General features: G+C 40.1%; 1 protein-coding gene across 1 annotated transcript in view; it reads right to left on the bottom strand.

Moving 5' to 3' along the window:
- The window catches only part of LOC133132225 (short transient receptor potential channel 5-like), a 61,739-nt gene that overhangs the window by 27,857 nt on the left and 17,338 nt on the right, over positions 1-16,544 (bottom strand). The window contains exon 2 of the mRNA XM_061247530.1: positions 3,876-4,293. Coding sequence (XP_061103514.1) covers positions 3,876-4,262 — 387 coding nt within the window. The 5' untranslated portion in view covers positions 4,263-4,293. The remainder of the gene's footprint in view (positions 1-3,875; positions 4,294-16,544) is intronic.

Raw genomic sequence — 16,544 nt, 5'->3', positions numbered from 1 at the left:
TCGGCCTAAACAAGGAAAAGTCAATGAGGTTTTTAAAATTCTTTACAAACTTTGCACTTCAAAGAGAAACGCGGCCCCGATCTGCCTCTCATCTTCCTTCTCTTTCCACCGCCGCGTAAATGAATTACGCTAAGGTGCCTGCCGGCCCTGCTCCTATCTGCCAGGAAACCGCCAGAGATGCGCAACGAGCAGGAAACGGATTTGCACTGTCTCATACCTGGAGCTGTCTCTGATCTGTAAGCGAATGGCACTGCGGTAGGACAGGGATGCATTCAATTAGAGCACCTGAAAGACTCGAGCACAGAGAAGCCTCAGGGCAAATCCAAGCTGTGCCGTTATCTTAAAATAGCACCTCCTTTTCTTTTCATTAATTTCCTAATCTACCTCAACAGGAAGTCACAATCAAGTTAGACTCAAGGGTAAAGGAATATTTTTTTCAATTTCAACATCAGCAAACAAGGTTAGAATTCAGTAACCACTGTAGTCACCCCCTTTCTGACAGGTCAATATTTTATGAACTGAAGAAAATTATTATGCCATCTTTAACCATAAAACAAAGCAGGTACCAAACATTACAATTTTGTAATTGTACTTGGATTACATTGGATAGTGTTAATAACCTATATTGGGATAGGTGTAGTACCTTTTCCTGAGAGATAATATCAAATATGGTAACAATCTGTGTTCAATTGCATGTCAATGAAAATTTTATATGAAGTTGTTAGAAGGCAAAAAAGCTGGAGAATGTTACAGAAAGGGGAAAGGTTTCTTGGAGCACCATGAAAAAAAAAAGATGGAATAAATATGACAAAACCCAGACGCTGCCAAGATTAGGTCATCCCACCAATCTGAGCAACAAGACAAGAAGGGCAATTATCAGACAAGTGACCAAAAGGTCAGCTACAACACAGACAGCAGAGCTCATTGACTAAAAGGGGAAACTATCCAGATCAACCCTTCACAGATTTGGCCTGCAAGAGAGTGGTTACACAGAAGCTACTTCTCAGAAAAGCTAACATTAGGTCATGGCTGGAGGTGGCCAGAAGCCATATGACAGACCCTGGTACCTTGCAGAATAATTATTTTGTGGACTGATGAGACTAAAGTTGAGCCCTTGAGAGCAAAGAGCCATGTGTAGCACAAACCAAGCACAGTCCATCATCCAGGTAAAGCAATCCCTAGCTTCAATCCCATCATTCTATGCGATTACTTTCAATCAGGAGGGGTTGGGAAGCTTTTTGCTTTGAAAAGGCAAGGTGAATGGAGCCAAATACCGGCATATCCTTTAGGAGAACCTATTTCATATAAGGATTATGTGTTTTGGGTGAACATTCACAGAAAAGACATTCACAGAAAAGTCAGTAGTCTTGAATGGCCCAGCCAACCAAAAATCCAAAAACAATGGTATGATCTGAGAATTTCTGTCAGCCAACACTCTCTGTCTAACTTGGCAAAAAAAACTAAAATCCAAAATTTAAATGTGCAAATGTCATCCAGATGTACCCGATAAGACTCAGAGCAGTAATTGCCGCCAAAGGCCTATCTACAAATTGACTTTGGTGGAGGATGGGGGGAGGGGGGTGCTTTTCTAAAACAGAAACTGGAATCAGAGAACATAATTGAGAAAATAGCAATGCTCAAAATATGTTATTTTATTAACTCTTCAATATAGGAAATGGAAAAGAGACCCAAAAGCCCCGAAACTTCCAACCTGGACAGGTTTCAGTAAATGTTTGGACGGTGACGTGTTTTTTGTTGTTTTCTTTTACATCCATATTGGGTGAACCATATAGAAATTACAACTATATTTACATACAATTTTATGATACTGAAAGTAATTGGAAAAATGAACACAAACTGAAATAAAGTAATCATATTCATTATTACGTTGCTAATCCTTTGCAATCAATGACTACCTGAAGTCTATAACCCTTAGATGTCACCAGATGCTAAGTATCTTCCCTGGTGATGCTCTGCCAGGCCTTCAGTCTGGTCTTCAGCAAGTGAAATGCATGCTCAATTGGATTGAGGTCAGGTGATTGACTTGGCCAGTCAAGAACATTCCAGAAAAAACTCTGCTGCTGTCTGCTGTCCTGCTGCATCGTCCGATCAGTTTTGAGGCATTTGCTTGGATCAGGGCAGACAATATGGTCATGGGCGCTGGGGCCCCTGGTTTAGGAGGGCTCATGTCGTGGGTATATTATATGCGTTTGCGTGCGTGTGCCTGCATCTTGGTTGGCATATTTTGTCAAGAGGAGAGGCCCATAAAAAAATCTTGCACCGGGGCCCATCCTAAATAGCTGCCGCCACTGGGGGGCTATGTATAAAAATGGCTACAATTCCGGCACCGTTCACCCAATATGGATGTAAAACCCCTCAGATTAAAGCTGAAAGTCTGCACTTAAACCACATAGTCTTTTGTTTTATTTAAAATTTAATGTGCTGGCATACGGAGCCAAAATACCAAAAAATATGTCATTGTCCAAATACTCATCGACTGCACTGTACTTATGGGGCCATGATTTCTTTTTCCATTTTATTTCACAGAATCAATGGCCCAATTTAGGTCTAGGTCTCATTTAGTCTCAATGGGAAGAAAGTGTCTTCTGGAACCTGTAGGAAAAAAAGGTGCAATACCATTTATGGCCAGAAAGTCATAGACTTCTGTTTCTGGGAGAGATTGCTCCCCCTGGTAGTACCCTCGGCCTGGCTCAACTAGGCTTACCTGGCCTTGTCTTTAAAAGGTCTCTGAACTTTACTGAATCCTTAGGCCTTAAATTAAGCCAGGTTAAGACAATACCACAGCCTATTAAGTACCCTTCTAAACTCTCTGGGTGTTGTGTTTACTCCCAGTAACCATGGGCTCCTCTAAGCAGCTGACTTGAAAACAAAGATAATTGACTCTTACAAAGCAGAAGAAAGCTATAAAAAAGATATGTAAAGACTCCCAGCTTGGATTTTCCACTGTTAGAAACAGCATTATACAAGGGATGTTAACCCTTGTGTTGTCTAAAGGGTCAAAGCTGTAAAATGTAAACCAATGTTCTTTGAATCTGTGCAACTCAGCAAATAAAAAGTAATTGTTCATTAAAATGTATAGAAATATATCATATCCAAGTTAACTTCTTTATACAATAACAAAACATACAATTTGACTTGGTGGTCCCAAACTTTTGCATACCACTGTATATTCAGAAGAATCTAGCATGGATATACAGCACCTTGAAGTTTGGCTCACACAGATTAGGTAATTATCTTGTGTCATTGAGAATCCAGGGTTTATAACACTACAATAAAAATGCTCTCTAAATTGAGTAGGACAGTTTATCACATTATCACATAGTGCTTAATTTGACAATGGGAAGTTTCAGCGCTGCTTTAGGGTTATATATGTACTTCTCAAAGGGAGGCTCTTTATTTTTTACTCTATTCTTTCTCTTCTCATATAACAACTATTTTAATGTTGTTTGGTCTATTTTATTCCCAGCATCATACTCAGACGTATCTAACTGGGGCCATTCTCAAACCTTCTTATGTAGCCATTTCTGTAGAAAAAGCAAGAGGAAATAATGATGGTTAGGTTGAGACCAGATGATGGGCAGATACTGACCTTATTTTCCCGGTTTTACCTTCCTCCATGGCCCTTCTCTCCTCTTCGTGCATCTTTTCATACATTTATTGCTGTGTTGCTATGTGCTTCAGGTTAACAAGGTTATAAATCCTTCCAACATTTCCGATGATTATAATGATAATTGTCATCATCATCATCATCATAGTAATGTTCATAATTAGGATAGTACTATAAATGTAGGTGTGAGAATTCAGAACCTAAACATAAAGATGTTTATTTGTGTTACTGTTATAATTATGGTTACCTGTTTTTCTCCACTGGGGCGGCGGTGGGAGAGCAGCAGTTCGACGGCGCCCACCACCTCCTTGCGGATGGCGTAGAGGAGGGCGTCGCCCACGTAGACGCCGTGGTTGAGCAGCAGCTCCATCACCTCCAGGTTCTCGTTCTCGATGGCGATGAGCAGGGCGCTGCGGCCCAGCGGGTCCATGCAGTTCACATTGATGTTGTAGTAGATCTCCGCTTCCTGCAGGGCGTGCTTCACCCCGGCGTAGTCGCCCTTCTCCACCGCCGTCAGGTAGGCTTTCTCCTCGGTGGAGAGCTCAGCCTCCGCGCGCACGATCTGCAGCGGGATGCGGTCGCGGTACGGCGAGTAGTTCACCTTCTTGTAGTACAGCTGCGCCATCGGGTTCATCTGTGCTAATCACCCACCGGACAGGAGCCAGCTGCGTAAAGGGTAGGGGCGAGATGAAGGAGGGAGGGAGGGAGGGATAGATGGAGAAGATGAGGGAGGTTTCGGAAAGGAACGAGGAGAAGAATAACGAGATGATGGAGGGGGAAGGAGCAGTAGAGGTGGAATAGAGAGAGCGAGAAAGGGAAAGGGAGGTGTGCAAGTGAAAGACAATGATTGAATGAGAAATAAAGAAAGAATGAAGGAGAATGGGGATGGAGGAAGGAGGGAAGGACAATTCTCAGTCAACATCCCTCTATTGCTGTGTCTTCTGATATCCCGACTACACATTTGTGAATTTTCACATACAATGCAATGTTAACGTGCTTGAGACCACATTGTTTTTCTTTGTGTGGTAAGAGTCATCATGTGGTGCAATGCTAATAGCATTAATGACGTTAATGACTCTGATCCACAGAAACGCACGGCTCAGCCTCTCCGTCTCCATGCAGCCCTGTTTTTGCAGTATGTTTGCAGTTTGTTTCTGTAAGCTTGGTATTTAGCTGCTCCCAGTAGCACAGCTTGTCAGGACCCCCCCTACCCACCTCTCTCTCTCTCCCTCTCTCTCTTCCTTGCTCTGTCTCTCAGTTTTTGCAAAATGGATGAACAGTCCTGTGACTAGTGTATTGAGGCTGAATTAGAAATGCAGATCATTGCAGATTGTCTTTTCTCCTCACGCACACACTACACACACACTACTCCTTTTGACTTCATAAAAAGCCCCCTGTACTCATTCTTAATTCAGGCATAGCTTGTAAAAGTAATTGTGAAATTATATCTTGAATTTGGTACAGAGCATGAAGCTTCTTTGTGAAAATCTTTTCCATTTTCACATAATAAAACACATGTACACATCCACATCACCCCACATACAGTAATAATTTACCAGTCAGTAATTATGTCATCAGATGAATATTACTTTTCTGATCGACAGTGTACAAAAAATCTAGCTTCTTTTTCAACAGCTTTGATGCAATTTCAACCAACTGCTTCTTATCATGTAAGCTAAATGTACCTATTAAGCCCACTTTCATTTTTGGATTTGAATTAAGCCAGATATATTCTGCTGTTGAATGTTTTGACTAATTAATGAACAGTTATATAAATGGCAGCTTTTATTCTGAGCCAATCAGATACATTGTTATTGAATTATGCATGATCATATGCACATCCAGTACCTCCTGAGGAGTATTTTGAATGTGCCAAATCTTTGTTTTGAAGAGGACCTTTAGAAACTGGAAATCTTAAGGCAATGTCTTTGTGGTAGGTGTTGGTTGAGATAGTTCTGCTATTTGTAAATTATATACATCAGACTACAGAAATAGTCATATATAATAAAAAGGTTTTATAAGTTAGTTACATATTTTTTATAAAAAGCATTATTATCCACACTTGTTAACTATGAAACACATTTGTTCCAGTTAAGTCCGTTGATGAAAATGTATTGAAATGCATATTAGGATACTATATTTTGATTTCTCTATCACAAACTTATTACAAACACAAGTGAACCCATTTTCAGACAGACAAACTTGTAAAAATTACAGTTTGTGTCATTAATCATCTGAGAATCATGAATAGACAAAAGCATTACTCACATAATTTATTGAGACTAGCACATTTAGTAGCCAGTCACAGTAAGTTATGCTACTAGTATGTTGAATGTGCCATGAGATATCAATGAAAATCCATCTCAGAAAATCCATCTTTTCCTTCTGATAAATGTTTTACGAGTAACCTGCGATCATGTACAAATATCAAAACATTAATCTCACATCAAAGCCCAATATTGGCAAAAGAAAATGTCTGAAATAGCAGAATAAAGGTCACCTTTAGTCCCTTTAGGAACTTTCATGATGAGAAAAAAATCTGATACGGACACGACTAAATGTGGAACCACAATCAAACACATCAAAATGCTATCTTGTGTTTTTGTGGTTTTCTTTTTTTCATAAAAAATTTTTTTCCTGATTTTTCCCTTTTTCTCCCAATTTGGTAGCCAATTGTACCTCGTCTGATTCAATTGGAGGTCATCGTATTAGATGTACCGCCCGTATCCCGTCCCTCGGCGGCCAGAATGAGAGCGACACGCCTTCTTCAAGCCGTCTCATCTCGTGCCCGTTGCCGTGATTCCGAGGCGCCCGAGGTGCTCATTGTGCGGCGATCTAATAACCCTGCCAAGTCCCTCCCTCTGGAGCAGCGAGCCAATTATTGCTGCCCCACGTGAGCCGGCCAAACTTGGCTTTATTTTTGTGGTTTTCTAATGAATTATTTTCTTTATGAAAGGAAAGCCCCTGAGAAGTTAAACTATTATCACATATTTTGAGATGAAGCTCATAGTGATTCATGGCAGTTGACTTACATATTATGCTCAATGTTATAGTGCTGTGGAAAAATGGTGTATGCCATTACATTGCCATGACACAATGTTGTTTTATAAAAAGCGATTATGTATATACTGTAATTGCTTGTCCTTGGGGTTTTCTTGCATTTTGCTTACTGGCTAGTTAACATCTTCAAATACATAGAGATAAGTGTCTATTGATATATTCACAATTACACTGAGTCTGAAATCATATTGGATTACACACTTCACTCAATTTCAGTTTATTACTATGCTCCTGAATAGGTCATGTCTTCTTTAAACTTGTGCTAACACCTTTCTTACACTCCACAGGTATCAGAACAGCATAGTATAGTCAGCATGACCTGATACAAACAGTGTTTGATAGCTATAGCTATTTAATGCAAGTTCTCATTAGAAAATATTTTACTAAATTGGACAATCTGAAATGTGAGCTAAATGTAAAGTACAATATCTTTGGTTTATCATTATCTATCTAAAAATATGAAACATGCAGAAATGGAAGCATTACATTATTGCATTAATCATGAAATGATTGAAATTATTTTTGTTAGTGGCTTTCTTACTAGAGAATCTTTGTATACATATACTCATAACATTTATTTCTGTTAGACACTTGTTTATGTACTTTCACATGCCTTGGACTGAATGTAGCTAGCATGAGCCAGCAAGCTAACTTGATAGGCAATTTAATTTCATATCTTGACAAAGTGTTCAAAATTTACTAATAATCATAACCTGAATCATCTTGAAAATTTCCTTTGCAATGAAAGCATTATGCCAGTTTAAATATTGGCAGTACTACACATATGACTTTTAGAATAATTATTTGTAAAAGAAAAAAAAAGATAGAAATTAAATATACATTTAAACATAAAATCATAAGGTTCAAGCCAGAGCAGTTTTCCCCATTGTTTCTATAATGATATATGTTAAAAATGTCACATAAATACAGGCCATGGGCGCTATTATTTTCATTTTGTTCTTTACTACAGTATTCATTGCTAATGCATAGGGCTGGCTCTCCATATCCATATGTGTAAAATGTATTGATTACAATAGAATAAAAGGAGATTCAAGGGATTAATTTGAGGCTTCTTATAATGTATGATTGGGCCACTTCAAAATTCCTGACCTTGTGCCTTGAGAATCATGGGATTGGTGTTTCAGCCCTTATTCTCAATGCTTCAGTGTAGGCTCTCTCTCAGAGATTATCAGATCGACAGCACAGGTACACAACCAATTAAACTATGCAGGATTCATTATAAAAAGCTTGTCAGCACAAGCCAAGTATGATGCAGTTCAAAGTAAGTGTCAACAAAGTGGAATTTGGATGTGTCAACAATATCTGGAAAAATGACAGCAGCAGCATCCTCCTGGTTTGCTGAACACCACCATTTCATATGTCAAACACATCAAGAGGGAAAACCAAGAAAAACCTTTGGGATTATACTCTGTGAAAAACGAAAACAAAATCTTAGACTGGTGATATACCATAATTCAGCACTGATATTTGGAAATGGGGAAAAACATATACATTTCCAAACACCAAATTATAATAATAACAATTCAACCAATTGTACAAACAAGCAAAAAAAATTAATACATTGATCGAAATACCTACTATATCTACTGTTATGGACAAGTCAAAAGATTTTATGGATGTTCTGTACAATTGCAGAATGGGCTGAGTATGTGTGAATTATGTAGTATTTACAGTCAATTAATCAATCCATGGATGCAGAGAGCATCATGAACATCATGAGCACGCAAAATCTTGTGTCATAAAGATATATTTTCCCCATAGCATATGATCTCTATTTATGTTCGAAGAACATACATTTATGTATGAGGCCAGTTTGGGCTCCTTCCCTTATTCTGGACATTTTGTCTTTTATTATAAGTCACATGCCGTGATACAGAGGTCACAGGGAGATATGGAAAGACCGGATTGCACCGGTGTTTTATTTCCTATTAGCCAAAGCTGGAGGGAGGGAGAGTGCATGCCCAAACAAAAAACGAACCAAAGTCTTAACCCTTCCCCCTCACAGGTTTCTGTAATAATAAACTAAAATAACAAATGCAAACAAAATAACCTCTCCCCGGTCTCACCTGCCTATTGTAGAAAGAAGCACACCTTATAAACCTCTGGACGGATTCGTAAGGTAGTCCAGGTGGGTGCCCAATTAACCAGTAGGCATGGTCCTTGGATTGTTCTGCTTCCTTCCCGCAAACCAAGCCAACTTGCCACATTATATTGTCTTTTCTTCTTATGTCACAAAGAAACAAATAAGAAATAAGATGTTTTGTGGAGTGGGGGTTTATTTCCGAAATCAGTATATCTGACATACAATGCCCACTTTGTGGCCATTGTTGGTAAAACATGGGCAAATAAATTCCCACAGTTCGATAAGCTTGTTGAGACTAAAAAGAAGGTGTTCAGAAGGCAGTAACTGTCTGAGCAGGAAACTCAGGTACACAAATATTCTAAGAGCAATTTTTCTCCACTGATAAAGAGTTTGGATGAATTATATAACAAGTCTGAAAAAGGATTTGTCTATTGAACACAAATAGTCAATCAGATGTCCCTAATTATTTTGATGTGGAAAAAATGCTTCTTCATATGGAAGAAGGAAAGCATACAATGACTGATATAAATTCAATAAGAAAATATAAGTGTTGGACCCATGTAACTGATAATTTATGCTCCTTTTTAATGTTTATACTTTTCTATTTTTACTCTGCATATGAGTTTGAATAATTTAGAAATATTTCTCAGCATTTCTCAGTCTGTTCAGCCAGTTTAGCAGAGCTGTAAGTGATAAAAAGTGTCTGTGCACATATACTTCAAAGTCAGTCTACATGCTTAGAGGCTTCACTTGTGGTAATTATGATTAATTGAGATTATTAATGTACCACAATGGAATAATTGTTTAAAGGAGAACCTCACGCTAAAATCAATTTTTAATGGTAAATTGACCTGTCTTCCAATAATATGGAGAAAGAAATGCACCAATTACAACATATTAATCTTCAAAATATCAGTCTTCTTTCTGGGAAAATCTGTCCAAGTGACATGTTCTTCACCACCAGAGCTGCTACATTCACTCAGTGTAGTAGAGTCAGTGCTGACTCACTGAGGTATGTTTTGGATACAGGATGTGAAAGCTGTTTAGAAAACTGCAAATTACTGAGTTTGTAAATCTACTAGCAGAGCAATTCAATTCAAAACAATAGCATGAAATTATAGTTTCATTTCTCTTTAAGAAGAGTCTTGAGAAGAGTAGTTACTGTACATTGCTTTTTATTCAGTTACAAATGGAGTCAGGAATTTCTATAGACCCTATTACATATGATGTACTGTACATATTGTGTTATGAGCATAGTACCAAAAAGAAAGAATAGTGGAATGCAAAAATAATAAAGTATTATGACAGATGATACCTAATTATCTGGGCAACCAATTAACACTGGGCATTATAAACTGGAGAAGTGGCATAACCATTGTAGCTTCTAAAAATTGTAAAGGATGTAATTAATATAATAATGTACATCAAAACAAGCTTTAATTTCACTGCAAAGGATTCCTCTTGTCCTCCCTAGTTTCCTTCCCATTCCTGTCCTCTCTCCTCTCCCCAGGTCCCAGTCAGGTAGGAGGTTTGCTTCCCGCCAACATGGCCGGAATATCTTGAACCTCATCTTCCCTCCTAGATCCACTGGTGTTAATCTCTGTGTGACTGGTGGCCTCTGGAACTGCCAGTCCGCCGTCCAGAAAGCAGACTTCATATCAGCCTATGCCTCCCACCTCAACCTTGACTTTCTTGCCTTAACTGAAATGTGGCTCTCACCAGAGAACACAACCACCCCGGCTGCCCTTTCCTCTGCCTTCTCTTTTTCCCACACACCCAGAACCTCTGGCAGAGGAGGTGGCACAGGTCTCCTAATCTCATCCTTATGGAGATCTAGTGTCTTCTCCTCATCCTTCTCCTCTTTTGAATTTCATGCAGTTTCTGTTACTTTCCCATGCAAACTCTTTATTATTGTTGTTTATCGCCCCCCAGGTCCTCATCCTCCTTAGCTCCTCACCAGTCAATGGCACTCCCCTGATCCTCCTGGGTGACTTCAACCTCAACTCAGAGTCCACCCAGTCTACCTTTCTGTCCCTCCTTTCTTCTTTTGACCTTATCCTCACATTTTCCCCTCCCACCCACAAAGCAGGCAACCTTCTTGACTTCATCTTCAGGAGGAGCTGCACAACAACCAACCTATCTGTAACACCACTACATATATCTGACCACTCCTTCATCTCTTTTTCTCTTCCACTCTCCTCTAACACCCATCCCTCTCTCCCACCATCCACTGTCACCTGTTTGGCGGAACCTAAGTCACCTGTCTACCTCCACCCTCTCATCTACAATCCTCTCCTCCCTACCATCCATGGAGTCTTTCTCTTGACTGTCTCCCGACGATGCTGCTACAACCCTCATGTCCTCCATCTCATCTTCCTTTGACTCTCTGTGTCCCCTCACCACCAAACTAGCTCACTGAGGCACTCCACTCTGCTAAAGCCAAATCCCTCTCCTCTGTCATCATCTTCCTCGACCTGTCGGTTGCCTTCGATACAGTCAACCATGAGATTCTGCTCTCATCGCTGTCTGGGATGGGTGTCACAGGATCTGCACTTGCTTGGTTTTCCTCCTACCTCTCTGGTCACTCCTACCAGGTGACTTGGAGGGGCTCGGTCTCTGACCCTCACCCCCTACAAACTGGAGTCCCGCAGGGCTCAGTTCTTGGTCCTCTCCTCTTCTCGCTATACACCATGTCTCTTGGTTCTGTTATCTCTTCCCATGGCTTTTCTTGCCACTCTTACGCCAATGACACCCAACTCTTTATTTCCTTCCCCCCCGATACCCAGGTCACCACACAGATCTCTGCCTGCTTGGGTGATATCTCTGCGTGGATGACTTCCCACCACCTGAAGCTTAACTTTGCCAAAACTGAGCTTCTCTACATCCCTGCTAAGTCCTCTTCGACAATCAACCTCTCACTGACTGTTGAGGAATTTGTAGTTCCCTCCTCCCATACGGCAAAGAATCTTGGGGTGACTCTTGATAACTGCCTCACCCTGGCTCCACAAGTATCCTCCACTGCCAGAACCTGGCATATACGCCGTATCCGTCATCTCCTAACGGAGAAAGCCACCCCGCTCCTAGTCCAGATGCTCGTCATTTCCCGCCTGGATTACTGCAACTCCCTCCTAGCCGGTCTCCTAGCTTGTGCCATCAAGCCCCTCCAGCTGGTCCAGAATGCTGCAGCCCATCTGATCACCAGTCAGCCCAGGTCGGCTCATGTCACCCCACTCCTCATTGGCCTCCACTGGCTTCCTATTGCCGCACGCATCCGATTCAAGGCCCTAGTGTTGGCATTTCAGGCTGCTAAGGGGACTGCCCCACCTTACATCCAATCCTTAATCACTCCCTACTCCCCAGCTAGACCACTCTGCTCTGGTCACCTTATGGTTCCCTCTCTACGAGCACCTGGCGGTCGAGCTGCACGTTCACGCCTGTTTTCCATTCTGGTTCCTCAGTGGTGGAATGACTTGCCTACCACTGTCAGGACAGCAGAATCCCTCCCCCTGTTTTGACGCAGATGAAAAACATACCTTTTCAAACTGTACCTTAGTCCTCCCTCCTGATTTCCCCTCCCCCCTTTCTGATATCCCTATCCCTCTTGTCGAACCCCCCCCTCCCCCCAAAAAAAAAAAATTGCACTTATGATGACTATATGTTTTGGAGAACACTTCATGTATATTTTACTAGCTATGGATGTGATACTTTAACTTGTGGAAGAACCTATGCACTTTGATGCTTTGGATTTTAAAAAAAAATTTACATTGACAAAAATGTAAATGTAAATATAAATTTCTGGAAGAAAATAATTCGTCTAACGACGAATTCAAAAGAATTAACCATTAGAACATACATAAAAGCAGGAAGCAGCAATTTTATACCTTTTGTTTTTACATTGATGTTATAAACTGAAATGAGCACTTTGTTGATCAGAAAACAAGTTCTAGCTGCTCACCTGATATCATGATATTTATTTTCAATGTATCACTTGTCCCTGGTGTATTACATTATTACAGAAAATGTGTTTTGTTGAGAATTATTACAGTATATGATGGTTATTACACCATCGTGAAGCTGGTTTATTAGCCTTGCTTCACATGGGCAATGACATCACGCACTGGTAGGAGACACAGGCAGTGACTGTACGTGTTGTTCACACTGTGGGTCATAATGACAGGACAAAATGGAGAGTCATTGTTTCAGCGAGACAACGGTAGATTTGTCATCTGCAAAATAACACTGCCGTTGGCAACAGGACAAGCTTGTCGTGGAAATGCAAAAGCTCTCTGCTGTGATAGCCCATCACTGGGGTTCGGGTCGTGCTAGGGTGGGCAAGGAAACAGAAATCTTTAAAAGCCTGTATTCATCATGTGAAAAGCAATTTATAGCCAACAAGTAATAAACGACATGAGCGAACGTAATAATCTATGGTACAGTAGATTCAATAAGAAAACATACTGTTTTGACTACACTATAAGGTGGTGGTTCCCAACCTTGCTGTTGAAGATTTACTGTCCTGTAGGTCTTCATTTCAACCCTATATTTGGCACACTTAATTCCATTAATTAGCAGCTCAATGGGATCTCTGGCTACTGAATGAGGTGTGCTTTGTTATTTATGTTAATTGTTGAAATTAATACCTACAGGATGATAGGATCTCCAGGAACAAGATTGGGAACCACAGTTAAAAGGCAGTTTTAAGAAAAAATCTTTGCAGCTTTGCAGCATGGATATCTCTATTTTATGTTTTGGTATATAACCAGTTTGTTACTGAAAAACAAATAAAAATAACCTGCACTTGTGTCACCACAGTTGGGATGTCTGCACAGTCAAAATGGACGTATGTCATCATCCGGTACATCATGTGAATCTGGCTGCATCATATGCATTGTTAGTTGTAGCTGTGCTGTTGGTTGCAGGTTGCTGGGTCTAATTAAAGTGCCACTGAATGTGATTTACCTGTTGCTTTCACCAGGCGTGAACGCAAGCGCTGAAAGATAAGATTAGGACTGTAAATGTTAACAAGATAAATGGCACAATTAACATGTCTCTTTGTTGGTGGTGCACTGCTCATTTTAATTTCAGACACATGCGCTGAGGTGACAGCAGGGGAATATGTGTTGTGAGCACAGAGAGAGAGGGAGGGTGAGAGAAGAAAAGCGGAAGACGGAAAAAGCGGTGGATGAGCGTGTGCCACTGCAGCATGTCTCAAACTGTTTATTTGGATCTTCTCATCCTGCCTGCACCAGACCCACATTACTCGGGTGCCGCTTAGTCATGACTGAAGGCATAAGGGGGTATCCATGGAAACAGTGGAACCACACAACCCTCACATCAGAGTGGTGGCAGCTGAGATTCTACCCTCCGTTGAACTCTCCCTCTTTCCCTCTTTCCCTCTTTCCCTGTTTCACTCCGTCTGTCTATCCCTCTTAGCACATGTGAGGCATGCAGTACAACACTAACGCACAAAAAACCACAGTGGCAACATCACAAACCCTTTCTCGTAGATGAAAGACCGTGGTGGCAGGGTCCGCTTTGCTCTGGAACGGCACGTTTACGCTCTGTTCTCTGCCGCTCGGAGACTGAACCGCTCTTTAACATGTCTGCACGGCTGCGCCTGGAAGCCTGAACCGCTCACGCAAAACACACGAGTAAGAACAGCCTTTGTTGAAGGGGGCATACAGACTCGGACGTTCCTCTGTACTGTATGTGAGGCAATAATACATTTCTGATCTTTAAAAACCATTCATACATCTGGATCTGCAACCAGCAGCTAATATGATTCGACAAATGACAGAGCAAAATCATATTCTACAGGGCTATTGCAACAGATGGTGGCAGGTTATGAAAAATGCTCTTTGACTCCTCACATTTATCTCAGTACTAAGAAATGAAAGGTAAGGAATGGAGCAGACGGTAGACTTGCCATATCTCAGCAAAGCATACGCATGCAGAGGGGAATGTGATGCAGGGTCATTTTATGCACTGATGCAAGAGCGGGGCTGGAAATATAACCGTTGATATAAAATATTGATGGAATATTGAGGAAATGAAAGATTTATTTCAAGTTGGCTTTTGCTATGTTCCTTGGTAAGAGATTTAGGAAAGATTTAGAGAGGGGAAGGACACCAATCAGCCTTGGAGCCTACATCATATTACACGCTATAGCTGCATATGCACTTTTACATTTCCTCTACAACCAAAATACCACATCATTTGTCAGAGAACATCTCTTATATAGTGTGTATAGAGTGGTTTTTCGTGTGAGATACATTAGCTACAGATGTAGAACCCAAAAAAGAATGTTGAATGTATTTTTTAATTAGCTATCTGTTTACGTCCGACACATCGACATTAACCACTGGGCTCGCTATTGTTGTTTCACATGGTTAGTTATCAAATAGATAATTATGGAAATTTTACATTTACATTTACACAGGACACTAAAATTAAGATTTAAGAGATTTATTTTGATTCATAATTTTTTTTAAATAGATGAATCCTGCTAACCCTGTTTCTGTATAATATTTCAATCCAAAACCTGCTACCATGACTCTAGCAAGAAGGCATTCTGAGTATTCTTTAGTAGACTGCCCTTCTATCATGCAGAAACAACATAATATTAACAGAATCAGAATTTCTACAGAGTCTTTATTTCCCATTATTATTACTTACATTTCTTTAAGATATACTAAACTCCCATATAAGCACCCCGCTCCCAGATGTAACAATTTACTGTATGGATATCATAATGTTGTTGTGCCTTTGAGATATAATTATTACAATGTATGGTACCAGTATCATAATACTGCAGTGCCTTAGAGGTGTAATTGTATGTATTGTAATATTTGTAGTGTACTGTATTGGAGTGGGCTAATGTATTATACTGTCATGACACTGTAGTGCTCCGCAATAAAAAAAAACTACTAATGCTTTTAATTAATAGTTTTGTTCATCCCTTTGCAAGTACAACTAACACTTTCAACATTACCTTCGTGCTTGCCATACTTACTGATGCTAGTATAATTTTTTTAATATTTAATATATAAACTTAAATAAAATAAAGAAATAGAAAAGCTATACAGTATCTAGTTTTCTGTGGTCTTGTCATGATATAATGGGTTTTCATGGATGAGCTATTCATGGAAGTGCATGGGTCTTCTGGAGGGGAAGGAATTGGATCGATTGATGTGATGTCAATTTACGTGACTGGGGTAATTAATCTCTGGAGTGATGGTATTGATCGTTTTACTTGATTTAACTGGGTAACAGCATGTTACAAATGAAAGAATCATGTTGCACATGTCTGTTTCAGACAATATGTGTACAGTCAGTTTTTTCCAAAGCACTCTCACCTGCATTTTTGTTATCCTTCAGCATGATGCCAGTAGATTCGTCTTTGATTATTATTGGATGGTTATCACATAACACCTCCCCTGTCATCCACATCATTCAGTCAACTGGTATGTAATGATGATTGACAGCTATGTTCCCACACACTCACATGTTGCGTTCAGTGTGGGTAGTAGAAGCACAGACATGTGGCATTATCAATTCTTTAGTGCTATACAGTACCACAGTTTATTTAATCAGTGTGAAATAGCCTACACACATTAAAAGCCATTTTGCATGCAGAAAAAGATCAATAGAAGGTTATTTGTAATAAAGAAATTATTTGCAGCAGGTGTAGGCAAATCAAAACCTTTTTTTTTTGCGTTCCCTGCAATATTTTGAAAGATTTTCTCATTTCTG

The sequence above is a fragment of the Conger conger genome, chromosome 7 (genome assembly GCF_963514075.1).
Source record: "Conger conger chromosome 7, fConCon1.1, whole genome shotgun sequence".
Classification (NCBI taxonomy): Eukaryota; Metazoa; Chordata; class Actinopteri; order Anguilliformes; family Congridae; genus Conger; species Conger conger.
This window is presented reverse-complemented; position numbering and strand designations above follow the sequence as displayed.